Source organism: Abramis brama, assembly GCF_963993115.1.
Source record: "Abramis brama genome assembly, chromosome: 2".
NCBI classification, from domain to species: Eukaryota; Metazoa; Chordata; class Actinopteri; order Cypriniformes; family Leuciscidae; genus Abramis; species Abramis brama.
Window position 1 is genome coordinate 39,161,169 of NC_139964.1, and position 15,100 is coordinate 39,176,268.

The 15,100-nt window shown below is 39.5% G+C and overlaps 1 protein-coding gene across 5 annotated transcripts in view; it reads left to right on the forward strand.

Moving 5' to 3' along the window:
- The window catches only part of znf827 (zinc finger protein 827), a 77,585-nt gene that overhangs the window by 43,324 nt on the left and 19,161 nt on the right, over positions 1 to 15,100 (forward strand). For all 5 annotated transcript variants that reach the window (XM_084099858.1, XM_084099860.1, XM_084099859.1 and 2 more), the window contains exons 6-8: positions 8,941 to 9,180; positions 10,493 to 10,547; positions 10,634 to 10,734. In XM_084099858.1, the coding sequence (XP_083955984.1) occupies positions 8,941 to 9,180; positions 10,493 to 10,547; positions 10,634 to 10,734 (396 nt within the window). The remainder of the gene's footprint in view (positions 1 to 8,940; positions 9,181 to 10,492; positions 10,548 to 10,633; positions 10,735 to 15,100) is intronic.

Consider the following 15,100-nt stretch of genomic DNA (forward strand, 5'->3'; position numbering starts at 1 on the left):
CATTAAACGGTATGCAATAATAACAGAGTGTAAATTATTATTTTTATTAAAATTATTAAATGGATACCGCCTTATTGGGACAATAAAGCCCTCCCTACACCTAATCCTAACCGATAAACACTTTTTTTCAATTATTAGACACATGGTAGACACTTTATTTCCACTTTTTCAAATATTTCTTCATTTTTATTTCAAATAAGTGCTTTTCTGATCTGTTATGTGATGGGGAAAGCGAATGAGTACAAATTAGAACAAATTAGTACTATGTGGTCATGCTTCAACTAAAACAAGAGAACGAGAACAGCATGCCCATGATTTAACAAAAGCGAGAGAATGAATTAGGACAACACGGCCATGATTTAACTAAAATGAGGGAACAAATTCATGGCCATGATATCTGTTTTTTCTTCCATGGTTTCCTCCGTACTCCTGTGTTTTGATTGTGAAATTTCTTGTTCTTTGTGAAGATTTTATTTATTTAGGTTAGGTTTTGCAGTCTAACTGCTCTGCATTCTAGCTTAGCACACTGCCTGCTGATTAGCCTACAACCTTAGTCTTTACCCTACATAACTCAATGACACATTTTTATACATATTCATTTTTTTTTTTTTTTTTTTAACAGTGTGGTAACAGTGTAGATAGCAGCTTTCCGGTTTTGAGGTGTTGCATCACACGCAAATAAAAGTAGGCCACCTCCCCCACCCACCCCCCATTAAAACCAGTTAACAATGTGTCGACTTCTCCCACATCTGTTTGATGGTAGCTGTTTGCATCCTGGGGCTAATTACCACTGCCGTGTTAGTCCCTCTGCACTGATGGTTCCTGGGTTTCAACAGATGGACCATGATGTGGTGCTGCACCAGGGGGGCACACAGGACCTTAGAGAAGACTGCCATCCTCTTATCCTCCACAACGCAACCTGTATTTGTCCCTACGGGTAAAGCTACATACAATTGCAGCTTTTTCTCAAGGGAATTGTTTCTTGACCTGGTCATCTCTTCATCTTTTCTGCCAGGTTCTTGGCCTTTGTTATTATACCGAAAGCCAATTAGAGGCATCATACAGAGCTCAGGAGTAAAACAACAGGAACCTTGCTATCTAGAGATATTGCGGAAGGCTGATGAGTGGCCGTGACCTCACAAATCCAACCTCAAAATTGGAATTAGTTGAGCTGGAATCCAATGAGCTGAAATTTAGAACTGATTACTCAAGAAATGTATTTTGACAGCGAGATTTTTTTAGCATTGGAAAAAGCAGCATCTAAGAGTGTAGTTTGAAAAACATTTTATTGATGAGTCCATAGGGTCTCAAATGGTGGAATGCCATCAGGTAGTACACAACATGACCCTGCAAATTTGCACAGTATATTGTCTATTTTATTATTGTGCAAAAATAGGAAACAGCCAAAAACTGAGACGATCAACAAAAAGGTGAAATATTATTGTTTGACCTTAAAGTCTTTGTGCTGGTGAGTTTAAAGAGCGGTCTGCTTTTGACTCACTGAAAAACTCTGTATTCAGCACTGTTTTGACCAGGACATCAATAATGAAACCAGACAGAGCAGTTCAATTGCTTCTAAATAGACAGGGAAAGTTTAAAGATTACATTTAATTATTAGGTATTAGTGTGTTTGAATTGGATTGCAAAACTTATAAATGTGCAAGTGTTTTTTTCAGGGCTCTTCCATTGCAAAGAGCCAGTCAAAAGATGAGATGATTTTTTGTCAGAAATACAGGAATATTGATATTAGTTAGAATATGCAATTATGAAAGATCTCATATTGACCAATGCTGAAATATTTTTAGGGTGATCATTGATGGTGACTAGGTGGTACTTGGCCTGAAAAGTTTCAGAACCTCTGGACTAGTTGATTTAAAGGAAGTTGTGGCATGAAACGCTGAAAAATCAGCAGCCAATGGCCAAAGACATTCGTTTGCATGTATAGTTCATTAATTATTAAGAAATGGCATAGGTTGGAATGCAAAAACATATAATAACTCTCTAACAGAGTAACTGACAAATATTCAACCTTTTTACAAATGGGCTAGATTTAGCCCATAATAGTCCTCTCAAAACATGAATACCTACGGATTATGCTTAATAATCTTTGTTTTGTTATAAAAGTTGTGCTTTGAGGCTATATAAAAAAGATGCATTTAGTGACACAATGTCTTAAAGAGGCTTTTACCATACAAACTGTCAAACATCTAACTAGCATAACAAACTATTTACAAATTCATCACTTGAACCATGACCGTTAAATGCTCCATACCAAAAAAAGAAGAAAACCCCTCAAACAATTGACTACTTGGTTGTTGGATCACGACTAGTAGACCACCTTTACCCATCCCCAGCTTAAAAGATTACCCCGCATGTATTTTACGACTGCAAAAAGACAGTCTTTTCACCATCTTGAGTGAAGATACACCTCCACATGAAATGAAACCACTGTGAAGCCTGCACAACCATTTGACCATTTCCTGCATCACGCACACCCCGGCATCCATCCAGTAGCCTCTTCAGGGGCATGTGGAGCACTGATTCTTTCTTGCTTTCTCTCTCCGGCTGAGCTGAGGTGATTGTTGCATCATGATGTGCTGAATTATTGAGAGGCTGTTCGGCCGCTGGTCTGGGATCAGCTCTCCCTTGTCTCTTTGCGGGTTGCGGTTGCTCTGGACCTCTTTGAAGCAACTGAACTTTTCACCTCGTGTCTAAGCAGGTCATCCTTTCCGTCGGGCCAGAGGAGACGTAGTGCAGAATGACAACCTCATTCTCTATCCTCCTCCACCTCCGTCTCACCCTCTCAGTCTCTTTCTTCCTCTTTAACTCTCGTTTTTTCTTTTCTTTTCTGTGTCTGCACCTCTGATGCTTCATCGACTAGCCAACTAATCTGCCTTAAAGGCCAGTGGTACTGTAAAATGGACTAAATTTAAAGACGCAATCTTTCCAAGAATAAAATGCCTAATTGACTGTTCACTTGTCAAACATTGTAACCAATCCCGATGTTCTATCTTTATTTCAACTACTTCATCACGATTCCACCCCCTTTCCCTATTTGCATCTCTTCTGTGTGCATCAATTCCCTTTCTCTCTCTCACGGTCTCATCTCCAAATTCATATTCTCAGGCTACTGTACAGTGCATCAAAGTGCATGTGACAAGTGGGGTTTGCATGTGTTGAATGACTAATGCTTTGAGGCTGTCATATTGTTTAGTATGCCAAACGGATGCGGTGCCAACGATGGTTGATTCATGCCTTCATTGTCTAAATGAGGGTGATGAAGTTTGCGCCGCATGTCTTTGTCACCAACCTTCATCGCTTTTTTATATGACGCCTCTGAAATGTTTGATGTAGAAATACTGGTGGGTGAAAAAAGACACATTATATAATTATAGGTAGTTGACAAGAAATCCTTTTTTCAAGTTTACATGTCCTGTGGTGTGACATGCTAAATGCTGTCTAAAGCTATTTTTAGCAGCATTTTCCTAATTTTCCTTTTCCTAATTTTATTGATAACTTTTATTTTAATTTTTAATTTTTACATGCAGTTTCTCAGTTAATTTGGGCTCAAGCAACTGCATGTAAAAATTAACAATTAAGTATTATTTAAAATGTAATAATAATAGCAATAGCAAAAAGCTTGTTCAAAAAGCTTGCAAAACAGTCTTGTTCGGTTTTGGTTTTGGTTTTGGTTTCGTTTTTTTTTTTTTTTTTTATTCTGCTCCCTGTTCTGCTCTACCTGAGTTCTGTTTGCTAGTAAGTTTCTTTAGTGACTGATTACATTCACCTGTGATTCATTTAGTTCCTTTGTTAACTGTGTACCGGTATTTAAGCCCTTTAGTCCTCAGTCCTTTGTACGGTATTGTTTGTGTTTGTGTGGTAATGTTATATGAGATTGATTCCTGTATCACAGGAGATTCCAAGGAAAGACTTTGTTATTGGATTTCCTGCATCGTGCGATCATTACACGTGAACGTGAACGTGACAGATGAACGTGATAGAAATGTGAAGTCATATTAAAGGTGCTCTAAGCGATGTCAGGCGTTTTTTAGGCGAAAACATTTTTTGTCACATACAGCAAACAACTCCTCACTATCTGCTAGCTGCCTGTCCCCTGAACACACTGTAAAAAAACGCGATCTCTGTAGACAGTCCAGGCTCCACAAACGGCAAGAAAAACAAACTGGTCCAGCCTGGACCACGAAACATAACAAACAGTGTTCCAGCCAATAACCGACAAGAATGATTTGGGGGTGGGGGTTGGGGGGTTAGTGCGCGTGCACATGAAGGTGGGTGTGGGGAGTGGAGGAGAGAGAAGCATGAAGAGGGAAGTTAGCAACGACAACGCCACTGACTAACGTTAAAAATGTATATTCTTGAGAATTTTGACATGGCCGACACACGACCAAAGAGACCACGTTCCGATGAACAAATAACAAAGAAGAGGGAAAAGGAGAAGGAACGCGCAAAGTCCTGAATTTACATCAGAAAAGCGTTCAAAAGGTGGCGAGAACTCCGCCAGCAGAAGGGCTTCCAATCCGAAATTCAGGTGGCTCTGTTTTTGCTGGACAGGTGGGTAAATCCAGTTTGGTTTTTCTAAATGGTTCATGACTGTTTCAGGAAGCACGGAAGGGAGGGGGAGGGGACGGGATTAGGAGGAGGGAGGGTCGAGCTAGCCTCCGTTTTGTTTGACAATACTTTGAACGTCAACAAGAAGTGACTTCACCCAACATCGCTTGGAGCACCTTTAATTTTAACCTAATGTTTTGATGCTGATTAAAAAAAGAATCCAGTGAAGGTTTTACATCAATTACAGTCAGTTTAGAACTGCATCAGTAAGAAACTACAGTTTAGATTTTGCAATGTATTGATGACTTTAGGAGGGTGACCAATATGGCAATATGACAAAATTCGTATTTGAGTAATTTTATATCATGATAACGATATAATTATTTTTTTTAATAAAAAAGAAGCAAATTACAAACAATAAGTCAAATACAGTAAAACAAAGATGCAAATAAAATAAAAAGTACTTTTTCAGGTATAATATAGAAACTCACTACTACAGAAATGTAATAATTAAATGTAAAAATAAAATACTAGTCTTCACTGCATGAATTAATATACAATGATTCTTATTAAAGCTACAAAAGTTAAGAGCAGTAATTGATTTTCTCTTCGTCTTTTGTTGTTTGATTAACATTAAGGACACAGACAGCAGGTACAGTATATTAGGCTGCTTGTATTAATTTATCTCTCCCACCTTTCGTTGTCAGAGACAGGAAATCATGCATTTACATGCACATTCTTTAAACCTATTATGCGTAAGCCTACAATGCGCGTGGTCATGTAAATGCATTAAACCATTTTCCTTTATCGGCGTCATAAATGGCTTAAGCATAAACCGATTGACACAGCTAGATTTTTGCCCATTACCCTGATTTCTCCTGGCATGTAAACACCTTAACCTGCACTCTTTTGGCTTATTGAAGTGCGTATCTGTGATATGTAACAGGAAAGCATCCTTTATTCAGATTCAAGCGCATATTGCACACTCCGACTTTTTCTTGACCCAAGAAAAAAAAGAAAAAAAAGTGTTCTCATCCCGTGCAACCAAAAGAGACGTGGTACAGTTGTTGAAACTGCAAACATCCGTGGAGAATATGAGTTTTGGAGGTTTTCAAGGCTTTATTTAACACTGCACCAATTTTGTTGTGATGTCTCTACCGGGGAATAAGCACATGAGCAGCCAAACTCAACAGGTCTGTATCACATGTGCTAACCACTTGTCCACAGAATCGATGTGTCTGTGTTTTCTATTTGTTTTCCATGAATCTGTACTGGGTATAAGACTGTCAGAGCTCACAGGAGAGATTTAACAGGCGGGAATCTTTGATAGACCAGATGGCTTAACAGATAGTTGACACTGGTCAGCCTTGGTTTAACCTCCCTGCACTAGTGCGCTTTCAGTGTGTGTTTGTTTGTATTTTCCTTTCTGTATTTGCACATTTATTTACTCATGATAATTTTGCATATCTAACACACTGGCTATTTTAGATGCTTTCAAAACACTGCCGATTAGGGTTGTGCTCTCTCCCTCTTAATGACCCGCTTTCTACATCACTCTTTCTACGTACAGTACATGTGTACAAATGCATTTGAAAGCAGTTACTGACGTCACTGAACCCAGTTCGAGAGTGCATTGCTGTGTATGTGTGTGTGTTGTGAGACTGCGTGTCCCCTAAATGACCCCGGTCCTCAATCTGGCTCCAGGCACTTTATTAAGGGATTAACGGGCTAGTGGTTGTCAGTGTCCCCGTGTGCCATTGCCTCCTCCAGCTCCTGACACCTGGGCACACTACTGACCCCCCCCCCCTACACACACACACAAACCCATACACACTCTTGCACACACTCAGACACAGTAAACATACAGTGTACTCACTCACTATCTAGGTCAGAGCCAGACAACTACACTCTGACAGACCCTGCCCAATAACACTCGCTGTTAACGGGAGGGGTGGAGGTCACCCGGCCTACCCACAATCTCTTGCTCCCTCGTCTCTGGCCAGACAAATTTCGTATGATTATGCCCCCTCGGCCTCCCTCCCCAGCTGTTTAATCGAGCGTGGTCAACCCTGAGAAGCATATGCCATCTACCGCTCAGCTGTACATACTGTCAGACGTCTGATCTGATAAGAAGAACAGGCTAAACGTTTTTCTACCCTCCTTTTTTCAGATTCGAACGCAGGGAGCAGACCTCTTTGTTTTTCTATATCAGAAAGGCTGAGTGAGTTTACAAGAGCTGGTTTTGATTAAAAGAACTGTGGAGTTCCTATGAGCTCACTGACTGTCTGTCTTGTTTGCCCTGTCGTGGCGCTTGCATGTTTTCTTTTTTTTTTTGGCTAACCATAGAACATTCTTGAAACCTTTAGAAGTTTGTAAATATGCTGACAGGTTCAACCCTCATTGTCGTGTTCTGCTTGAAACCACTGCACTTTATGACTTCAAATGTACAAAAACAAAACAGAAAGCACCAGGTATCCAGCCAAAGTTTGCCATTTTTTTGGATTGGCAGTAGCCTACGTATCTTTTTTTTTTTTTTAAGAGATGGACAAGGAATTGATTGTATTTGAAGGAGATACTTTGTTTTGTTGTTCTCTTTATTTTTGGCTTTGGCTTAGCCTTGAGCAGTGAGTAAGAAAAAAACATTCTGAGTCATTTTGACCAGATTTTAAACCCCCTTTTTTAAGCCAAATTATAGACATCTGCTTCTACTTGACCCGCCTTTGGTAAAAGCCTTATCTCAATGATGCCCTTGTCTCTGTAGCGGTTTAAAAATCAAATGAGTCACAAAGCGGACAACCAGGCTCAAATTTAAATATGTTGCACATGACAGTGGTTTGATATATGTTGCACATGACAGTATATGCTTCCTTTGGCCAGGGGGCTTAATTGTTACAAAATCTTGCTTCTTGGTTTAGCACAATGCAGAAAATGTGGGTGATTACCAGGACATTGCTATGCTATTGCCAGGGTGTTTACTGGCCCAATTAAAGAGAGCCTAGTTATGGCACAGGTCCTTCCTTAATTGTATGTCTATAGGACTTTCTATGGGATATTTCATCACACAATGACATAGAAATTATGAACACATGCAAAAACAAGAGATAACCAATTAAATAGTAATAACTGATTATGTTGTAGTCAATGTACGCTTTTTCATGCGAGCTTAGTAAAATAAAACCTGTGGTCACACTTTAGATTAGGGCCCAATTCTCACTATAAACAAACTATTAACTATGACATTTACCTCAATAATTGCCTAATTACTGCTTATTAATAGTTAGTAAGGTAGTCCTTAAGTTTAGGTATTGGGTAGGATTAAGGGATGTAGAATATGGTCATTCAGAATAAGGCATTAATATGTGCTTTATAAGTACTAATAATCAGCCCAAATCCTATTAATATGCATGCTAATAAGAAACTAGCTAATAGTGAGAATTGGACCGTAAACTAAAGTGTTACCAAACCTGTTGTTTTCCTTTTTTGCCAAATATTTTATCAGATAAATACCTTAACCAAGTTTAGTGTTTTGTTCTTGTTTTTTTGTAGTAGTAGTTCATAAAAGTTTCAAGAAAATAAATATTATTATTGCCAAAAAATGTTTAAAAAAAATATTGTGTTGAGTCAAAATTCCATAAGAAATGGAATGCATTATTTACGTAATGATACAAAAATGTAAATAGGTCCCATCCATTGATGAGGGTTGATTATTGATTAATATTTCAAAAACCACAGCATGTCGGGTCAATTTGACCCACTTTATGCATTCTTTGTGCATCTGTTTTCAGCATTGATTTTAATAAGAAATGTTTCTTGAGTTCCGAGTCATCATATTAGAATGATTTTTGAAGGATCAGGTGACACTGAAGACTAAGACATTAAGAGTAATGATGCTGAAAACTCAGCTTTGCCATCACTGGAATAAATTACATCTTAAAATATACTACAATAGAAAACGGAAACTAAAATAAATAAATATTATCACTTGTGGTGGATCGGCTGCAATTTCATGGGATTGTGTTGCTCTTTGTTTTTCTCAGTCTCATTCAAAATGACTTGAGACCTCAGTGGTAACTTTTTCCAAGGAGCATCCAGAGGCATCCAAGCACCTTATGTCCGATCTCGCCTCAGGACTGCCACTGACTATCACATGCGCAAATGACACCACTCTGCACCAGTGATGCAGTTGCCAAATATAGGCTACTCATTGTTCTGCCACTTCTGCAAAAAGCTTTTATTACTTGAAATCTTTTTCTGAAGCTGAAGTTTAACAATTTTGTTTGTTGAAATCTCTTAGCATGCAATGCTAATTAGGTCAGTGTTATGATGGTCATTTGCAAATGGAATAACATTCTTTTTAATTTGCGTTTTCAGAGAATAACAAAGACGCTTGCATCCAGAACGTCATAGTGAAGGCGGAGCCTATGGAAGTGGACCCGCCCCTAGAATTGGCCCCACCCTCCTCTCATCTGCTGGGCTTTGGCACTTCAGGGGCATGTGAAAAGAAGGAACCAATGGTCAACCTCCCAGATCCCTTGCCCCGCCCCCAAAATGACCTCTTCTCCCAAGACATATCAGTCAAAATGGCCTCTGAGCTGCTTTTCAAATTGTCTGGTAAGTCTCTATGAAAGAAGAAACAGGGTGGACTGTACGTTTTAAAAAGAGCTCTCTGCAGCAACAGTCTTCATGTTTTCTTCTTCATCGTCTTCTCTGATTGCTGCACTGACACACTAGAGAGTAGAGGGATATTTGTGGTGTTAAATGATGGCAGGATTGAGCTTTTCTTCGAAGAGCGTTCTGAGGATTAGCAGAGACAAACCTGCCCCCAGCGCTCCTCGCTGCCAGCTACGGCTCTCTTTAAATGCCATCTAGCACCTCGGAAGCCGATCACAAAAAACTATATATATTTACATGCACAAACCTCACACGCACGGCATTCGCACCCTACCACCTCCCCCCCACCCCATGGGAGTGGTGTGTAGCTGCACAGTGTGTATGTATAACCCCTCAACCCTCGACTCACTCAGATTGTTCTCAAACATTCTGGCTCAAGCACACTCGGTTGCACACACTTCCCTTGTCTCTCTCTTTCTCTCTCTCTCTCTCTCTCTCCCTCTTGCTCCTGTGCAGCATCGTCATGGCAACGCAGAGAGCCCTTCCATCCTCTGTGAGCCGTGTGACCGAGAGGGTGTCAGGGAGAGGGGGCTTAGGAAGTGCCACCCAGGGAGCAAGGTCATTACCAGACCACCAGAAGAGAGAAAGACAGGCAGATAGACAGACAGACATGAGATACTGTTCTCTTTTGCCCTCTGTCTTTTGATATTTTAAATGCAGTCTGTCTTTTTAAAACCTAACCACTGCAATCCCTGCTGAAAAGACTGTCAAAAAATCAGTATGCATATTCAAAAAAAAAAAATATCTAAACATCCTTAAAACAAAAAAACAAAACAAAAAAATGAGTAAAATTGTGTGATATACTAAGACTTCTTTTCAGATAATCTTAAATGTATTGAGTTCCAAAAAAAAATAAAAATAATTACACCCCACTAAGCTTTGCTAGATTTTTGTTAAAATTTGTTTTATTATAAAATTATTGAAATCATTGAATTTATTAGCAGCTTTTGACTTTTATCAAATTAAAAATTAACAAATAAATTGTATAGGAAAAAAAAAAACTATTTTATAGCAATATTGGAAACTGGATGTTGGTCTACCAGCAAAAACAATGATTGTTTTTTTTTGTTTTTTTTCATCAGGGATAGATAATTGGTCAGCTTTATTAATGAATAGTTCTACTAAAAAAAAAAAAAAAAACATTTATTAAAGAAAATTACCATATTTACACCTATTAGTGGTAAATCTTTTTTTAAGTACAACATTACAAAACCGGTTCTGAGTTTAATTCCATTGTGTTTTTCTTTTTCAGAAAAAGTAAGTAAAGCAAACGAAAACAAAGACAATGCATCATTCGGCATACACAGGTAGGTTTACTGTTGAGCGCGTGTTATGCTTCCGGAATTTAGCTTAGCACATTTAGTGAATCTAATGGTAGCTTGTGATTTTACAGCCCTTTCCTAGACGACCGCTTTAGACAATCACCTTTCAGCGCGCGCTCCAAGAGCTCTTCCCCAGCTGAAGCCGGATCTTCAAGCAGGGTTGCCCAGCAAGGTAAGAACCTCTGCTCCGAACCAGCCAAGAACCTTACCTCACTCACATTCAGCATACATAATTGACACCTAGTAACTGATCATAAATATTTCTTACTGCCCATAAGGGCTTTCGCACTGAGCAGTTATAAGAACTTAGTTCTAGGAACTAACCACCAGGGTGGTTCCCATAGGAACATTTTCCTGGTTGCATTCGCCATTGATATCATATAATAAAGGCTAGATGTCTCGTGCGCGCTGCTGGCCAATGGAGGTCGACGTCCACACGTGGCGGCCATCTTGCCACAGGCAGCTCGCTCACTCGTAACATTGTGTTTTAATGCTGCATGTACTTTTTAAATAACCATAACTTGCTAAATTTTCTACCGATTTTCAAACGGTTTGGTTTGTTATAAACGTCAGAGAAGTAGTTATGACACTGCATACATATGAATAATTATAACATACATGTTCAAGCATTCGGAATTATAGCCACGTTAATAACGTTTGTAAGAAACCAAACCGTTAGTAAATCCGTCGAGATTTCAGCGAGATAACAGGATTTGTTCGTGCTGATCACTCACCTTACATCAGGTACCACAGAGCCCGCCAGAAAGCCTGCCTGTGACAAGATGGCCGCCGGTGATGCCGTTCGAGACTCCGCCGTAAGACATCTAGCCTTATATGGATATCTATGGCATTCGCACCACCAGTAGGAACTGTGAAGTGACGTAAGCCGCGCTTGTTGTTGTGATTTTTATTTTGACGGCGTGGCGGACCTTTATTTTGACGGCGCTGAGAACGCCTATGCCTGAGCACACAGCGCTCTGATTCTCCATTAGTTTATGATCTGTTTAATCCGTTATTAGATAGATCTGTTACACAAAGAAAGTAGACAGAATATGAAAAAGTATTAGCATTTGCCGTGTGGCTGATGTCCAATGTCGCTAGCTGAGCAGAAATACATAATCATGTTTGGCTTGGTCCCCTCAAAGTTGCGTTGGATTTTCTCCGTAGCGTAAAGGTTAAGAGGCCCATCTGTCACTGTTTTCCATGTTCGTAGAGTTAGTTTCTGGAGTAAATAAATAGGCTATAATCTGTGGGTGTACACAGCTTTTTTTTTTAATGACGGTGCTGGTGTTTCGCATGCCTTCGGCCAATCAGCGTACAAAACTTCACTGGTAGTTACTATAGTGCTGGTTTAGACCCTACTCTGAAGTAGGAAGCTAGGAACTAATTTTGTTCCTCCAAAAGGAGTTCCTAGAACTAAAATCGTTCCTAGTTCCTGCGGTGCGAACACGGCAAAATCCGGGTACTTCTGCAAATAGTTCTAGGAACTATGAAAAGGTTCCTCCGGTGCGAAAGCCCCTCGTGACACTGTATATTTTATTATTTTGAATCATGTTTTTATTTTTGTTAGGATTGTTAGGGTTTGTTGGGATTATTTCAGTGTTTCCTATGCATATTTATGACTGTAAAAATGTTCAAGTTCAGGGAAGGCGGGAACCAGTAAACGTTCAACGTAAATCTTGAATCACAAAATAAACGTAACAACAAAACGAAAGTAGAGCGCCAGCCCCTCACGAACGACCTCCGCATAAACTAAAACAAAACAACGACATAAAGTCCAGGCCTGGTCTTCCACTGTCATCAATCCTTCCGGAGCTCCTCCGTGGGACTCGAGACCGGTGTGCCGCTTAGGTGACTACCATTGGCACTCGCACCACCGGCCTCACTCCATTGCCGCGGCTCTCGGCCTTTCACTGCTTGCCACAATAACAAACATTGCATAACATATGATATATATTCCTAATATGTTTTGGAGCCTTAGTGTGAAGAATATTCAACAACTTCTGGAGAAAAAAACTCCAGACAATAATTCTGATTCAATAATTCCACTCAGGTAAAAGCAAAATAAACAAAACATCAATATCGCAACATGTTTTTAGTAAAATTTGTATGTGTCTGGCTTCACCGATTTGTACAGTTTGATGTACTATAGGCCCTATATAATTTTTAAAGCTACTGTCCATTAACAAGTCATTTTTATGTGGATTTGGTGCTCATTTTGGACCCTGCTCACATGTACATAGATCTATGCACACAAGCCGCCCCTCTCATCAAATGCGAGGCTACAGAGGCCCCTCGTGCTCCCACCCAGCTTTGAGACCGCTGCACTGGGCAGCTGGCACTCCCTGCCTCCCTCTACTGGCCCCTCTGGCAAAGGGTAATTAGTTTGCGCTCGCCTGGCCCGATTCCCTACACCAGTTAATGAAAAAATGATTGGGTTTTTCGTGTCCAGGGTGCGTGAAAGTTAATTCACTACACACTCAGACATGCGTTCATTCTTGCGCGCAGACACAAAGCAGACGTACACAAATCACATAAGAGCGGCTCTGACCCATGCCCATCTTTTTTCATCTCTCTTTTTTGTTTATAATTCTTTCTGTTACTCCATCTTTCTTTGGCGTTTTCATTGCTAAGAGTCTTAACACCTTATGACCCAGTGTGGGTAGTAGCTCCCACTCCTTAGTTAAGACAAAGCTCCAATTTTTTATTTTTAACAGCACAATCCGTGGTCGAAAAATAATGAATTGCTCTAAAATAGTTTTGTATTTATGCCAAAGATAACTTAATCAGTGTTTGTTTGTGTGTGTCTGTATGGTCAATATAATCATTTTTGTATAAAAATGGCCTTTATGTTGCACTTATATGCATCAGATGAAAATCATTGTCTGCTTTTATATCTTAATTTTATATTTTTCACTTAATTGCATGGGTATACTTAAGTTCAGTGGGTCTGTGTCATTGTGTGTGTGTGTGTTTGTGCGTAACAATGCTCTTCTATCCTTGCCTCTTGCCCCAAGTCATCTTCAGCATCACTGCGGAGGCTGTCTCATCTCTCTCCAATAACATTAATTAAATCATTAACCACTTCAAGGCATTGATGTAGATGCTGTAGTGTCTCAATTAAGCGTCAATGCCTTAATTTTTTTGTTGCAGGATCGTGAGTTCTGTACATTTGACCCCAAACATTTTGCTAACCTGCATCCAGCTGGCTGAACGAGGAGCTAGCTGAATAGTTGATTATATTATCATTTACTCACCCAGAACAGATATTTTAAAGAATGTCTCCAAGGTTTTTGTCAATACTATGAAAGTCAGTGGGATCCAAAACAACAATTTGGACCCCATTGAATTTCATTATATGGAGAAAAACCTTTGAAACATTCTTTAAAGTATCTTGTTTCAAAATACACTACTGTTTGAAAGTTTTGTATCTGTATGATTTTTAAAATGTTTTTGAAATTTGTCTATTATGTTCACTAAGGCTGCAGTAAAAACAGTAACATATTTTTTTCAGGATTTACTGATAAACAGAAAGAACAGCATTTCTTTTAAATAGAAACCTTTGTAACGTTTAAAAAAAAAAACTTTTGGTCAATTTTATGCATCCTTGCAAAATAAGAATATTCATTTATTTAAAGAAAAGGGTAACACTTTATTTTAAGGTGACGTAGTTAAACGTTACTACATGTACTACATTATGCATAATTACAAGTAACTAACCCTAATCCAAACCCTAACCCAAACTGTAACTCTATAGTAAGTACATGTAGTTAATTAATATTACTCAGTACCTAGTCTTACTGAACCCAAACTTTTAAACGGAAAGATATCTTTGTTTTCTGCAGAAAGTCATTCAGGTTTGTAAAGACATGAGGGTGAATAAATGACGCTTTTAATTTTTGGGGGAACTGATGGTTTAAGCTTGTTAAGAAGCCTGGTTGTCACCTACGTTCCAAAAACACATATATTGGCTCCCAGCAATGCTGGTATTTTCAACAGGGAAGTAGGGAGAAATGAATCAACAACAAGAAAATGAAGGTATTAGGTGAGAGTCAAGAGCATTGCACAGGCATCCGTTCGCTCATGTCCCCCCACTGAGGCATTGTGGGAAGGTGCCATCTTTTCCCTGGCAGCCCCCAGGCTCTGTGTCACACCAGAGCTGTCAGCATCACATCACGCCGCACTGCCGCTTGGTGGAACTTGAGTCAGACGCACAGGTTCATATGAGCGGTGTGACTCAGTGGAACCGTGGGCCCCGGGGTGATGATGCTGATTCAGTGCCCTGTGTCTGATTGTGTGTTGCCTTTTCTAAACTCGCTCATAGATTGAAGCAGAGGGCAAAACACCCACTGTAGTTTTAATTAAAGCTCTTATGCAGTGCAGGTCAGCGCGGGGGACGGCTGGGAGACGGCACACACATGGCATCGTTATTTAATTATGCAGTTTAGTGATGCTAATTCATGCTGGTAATGTGGCAATACTAATCAAGTTGAATCTTTAAGATTGAAATATGGTAAAAACATTATCCGGTAATATTA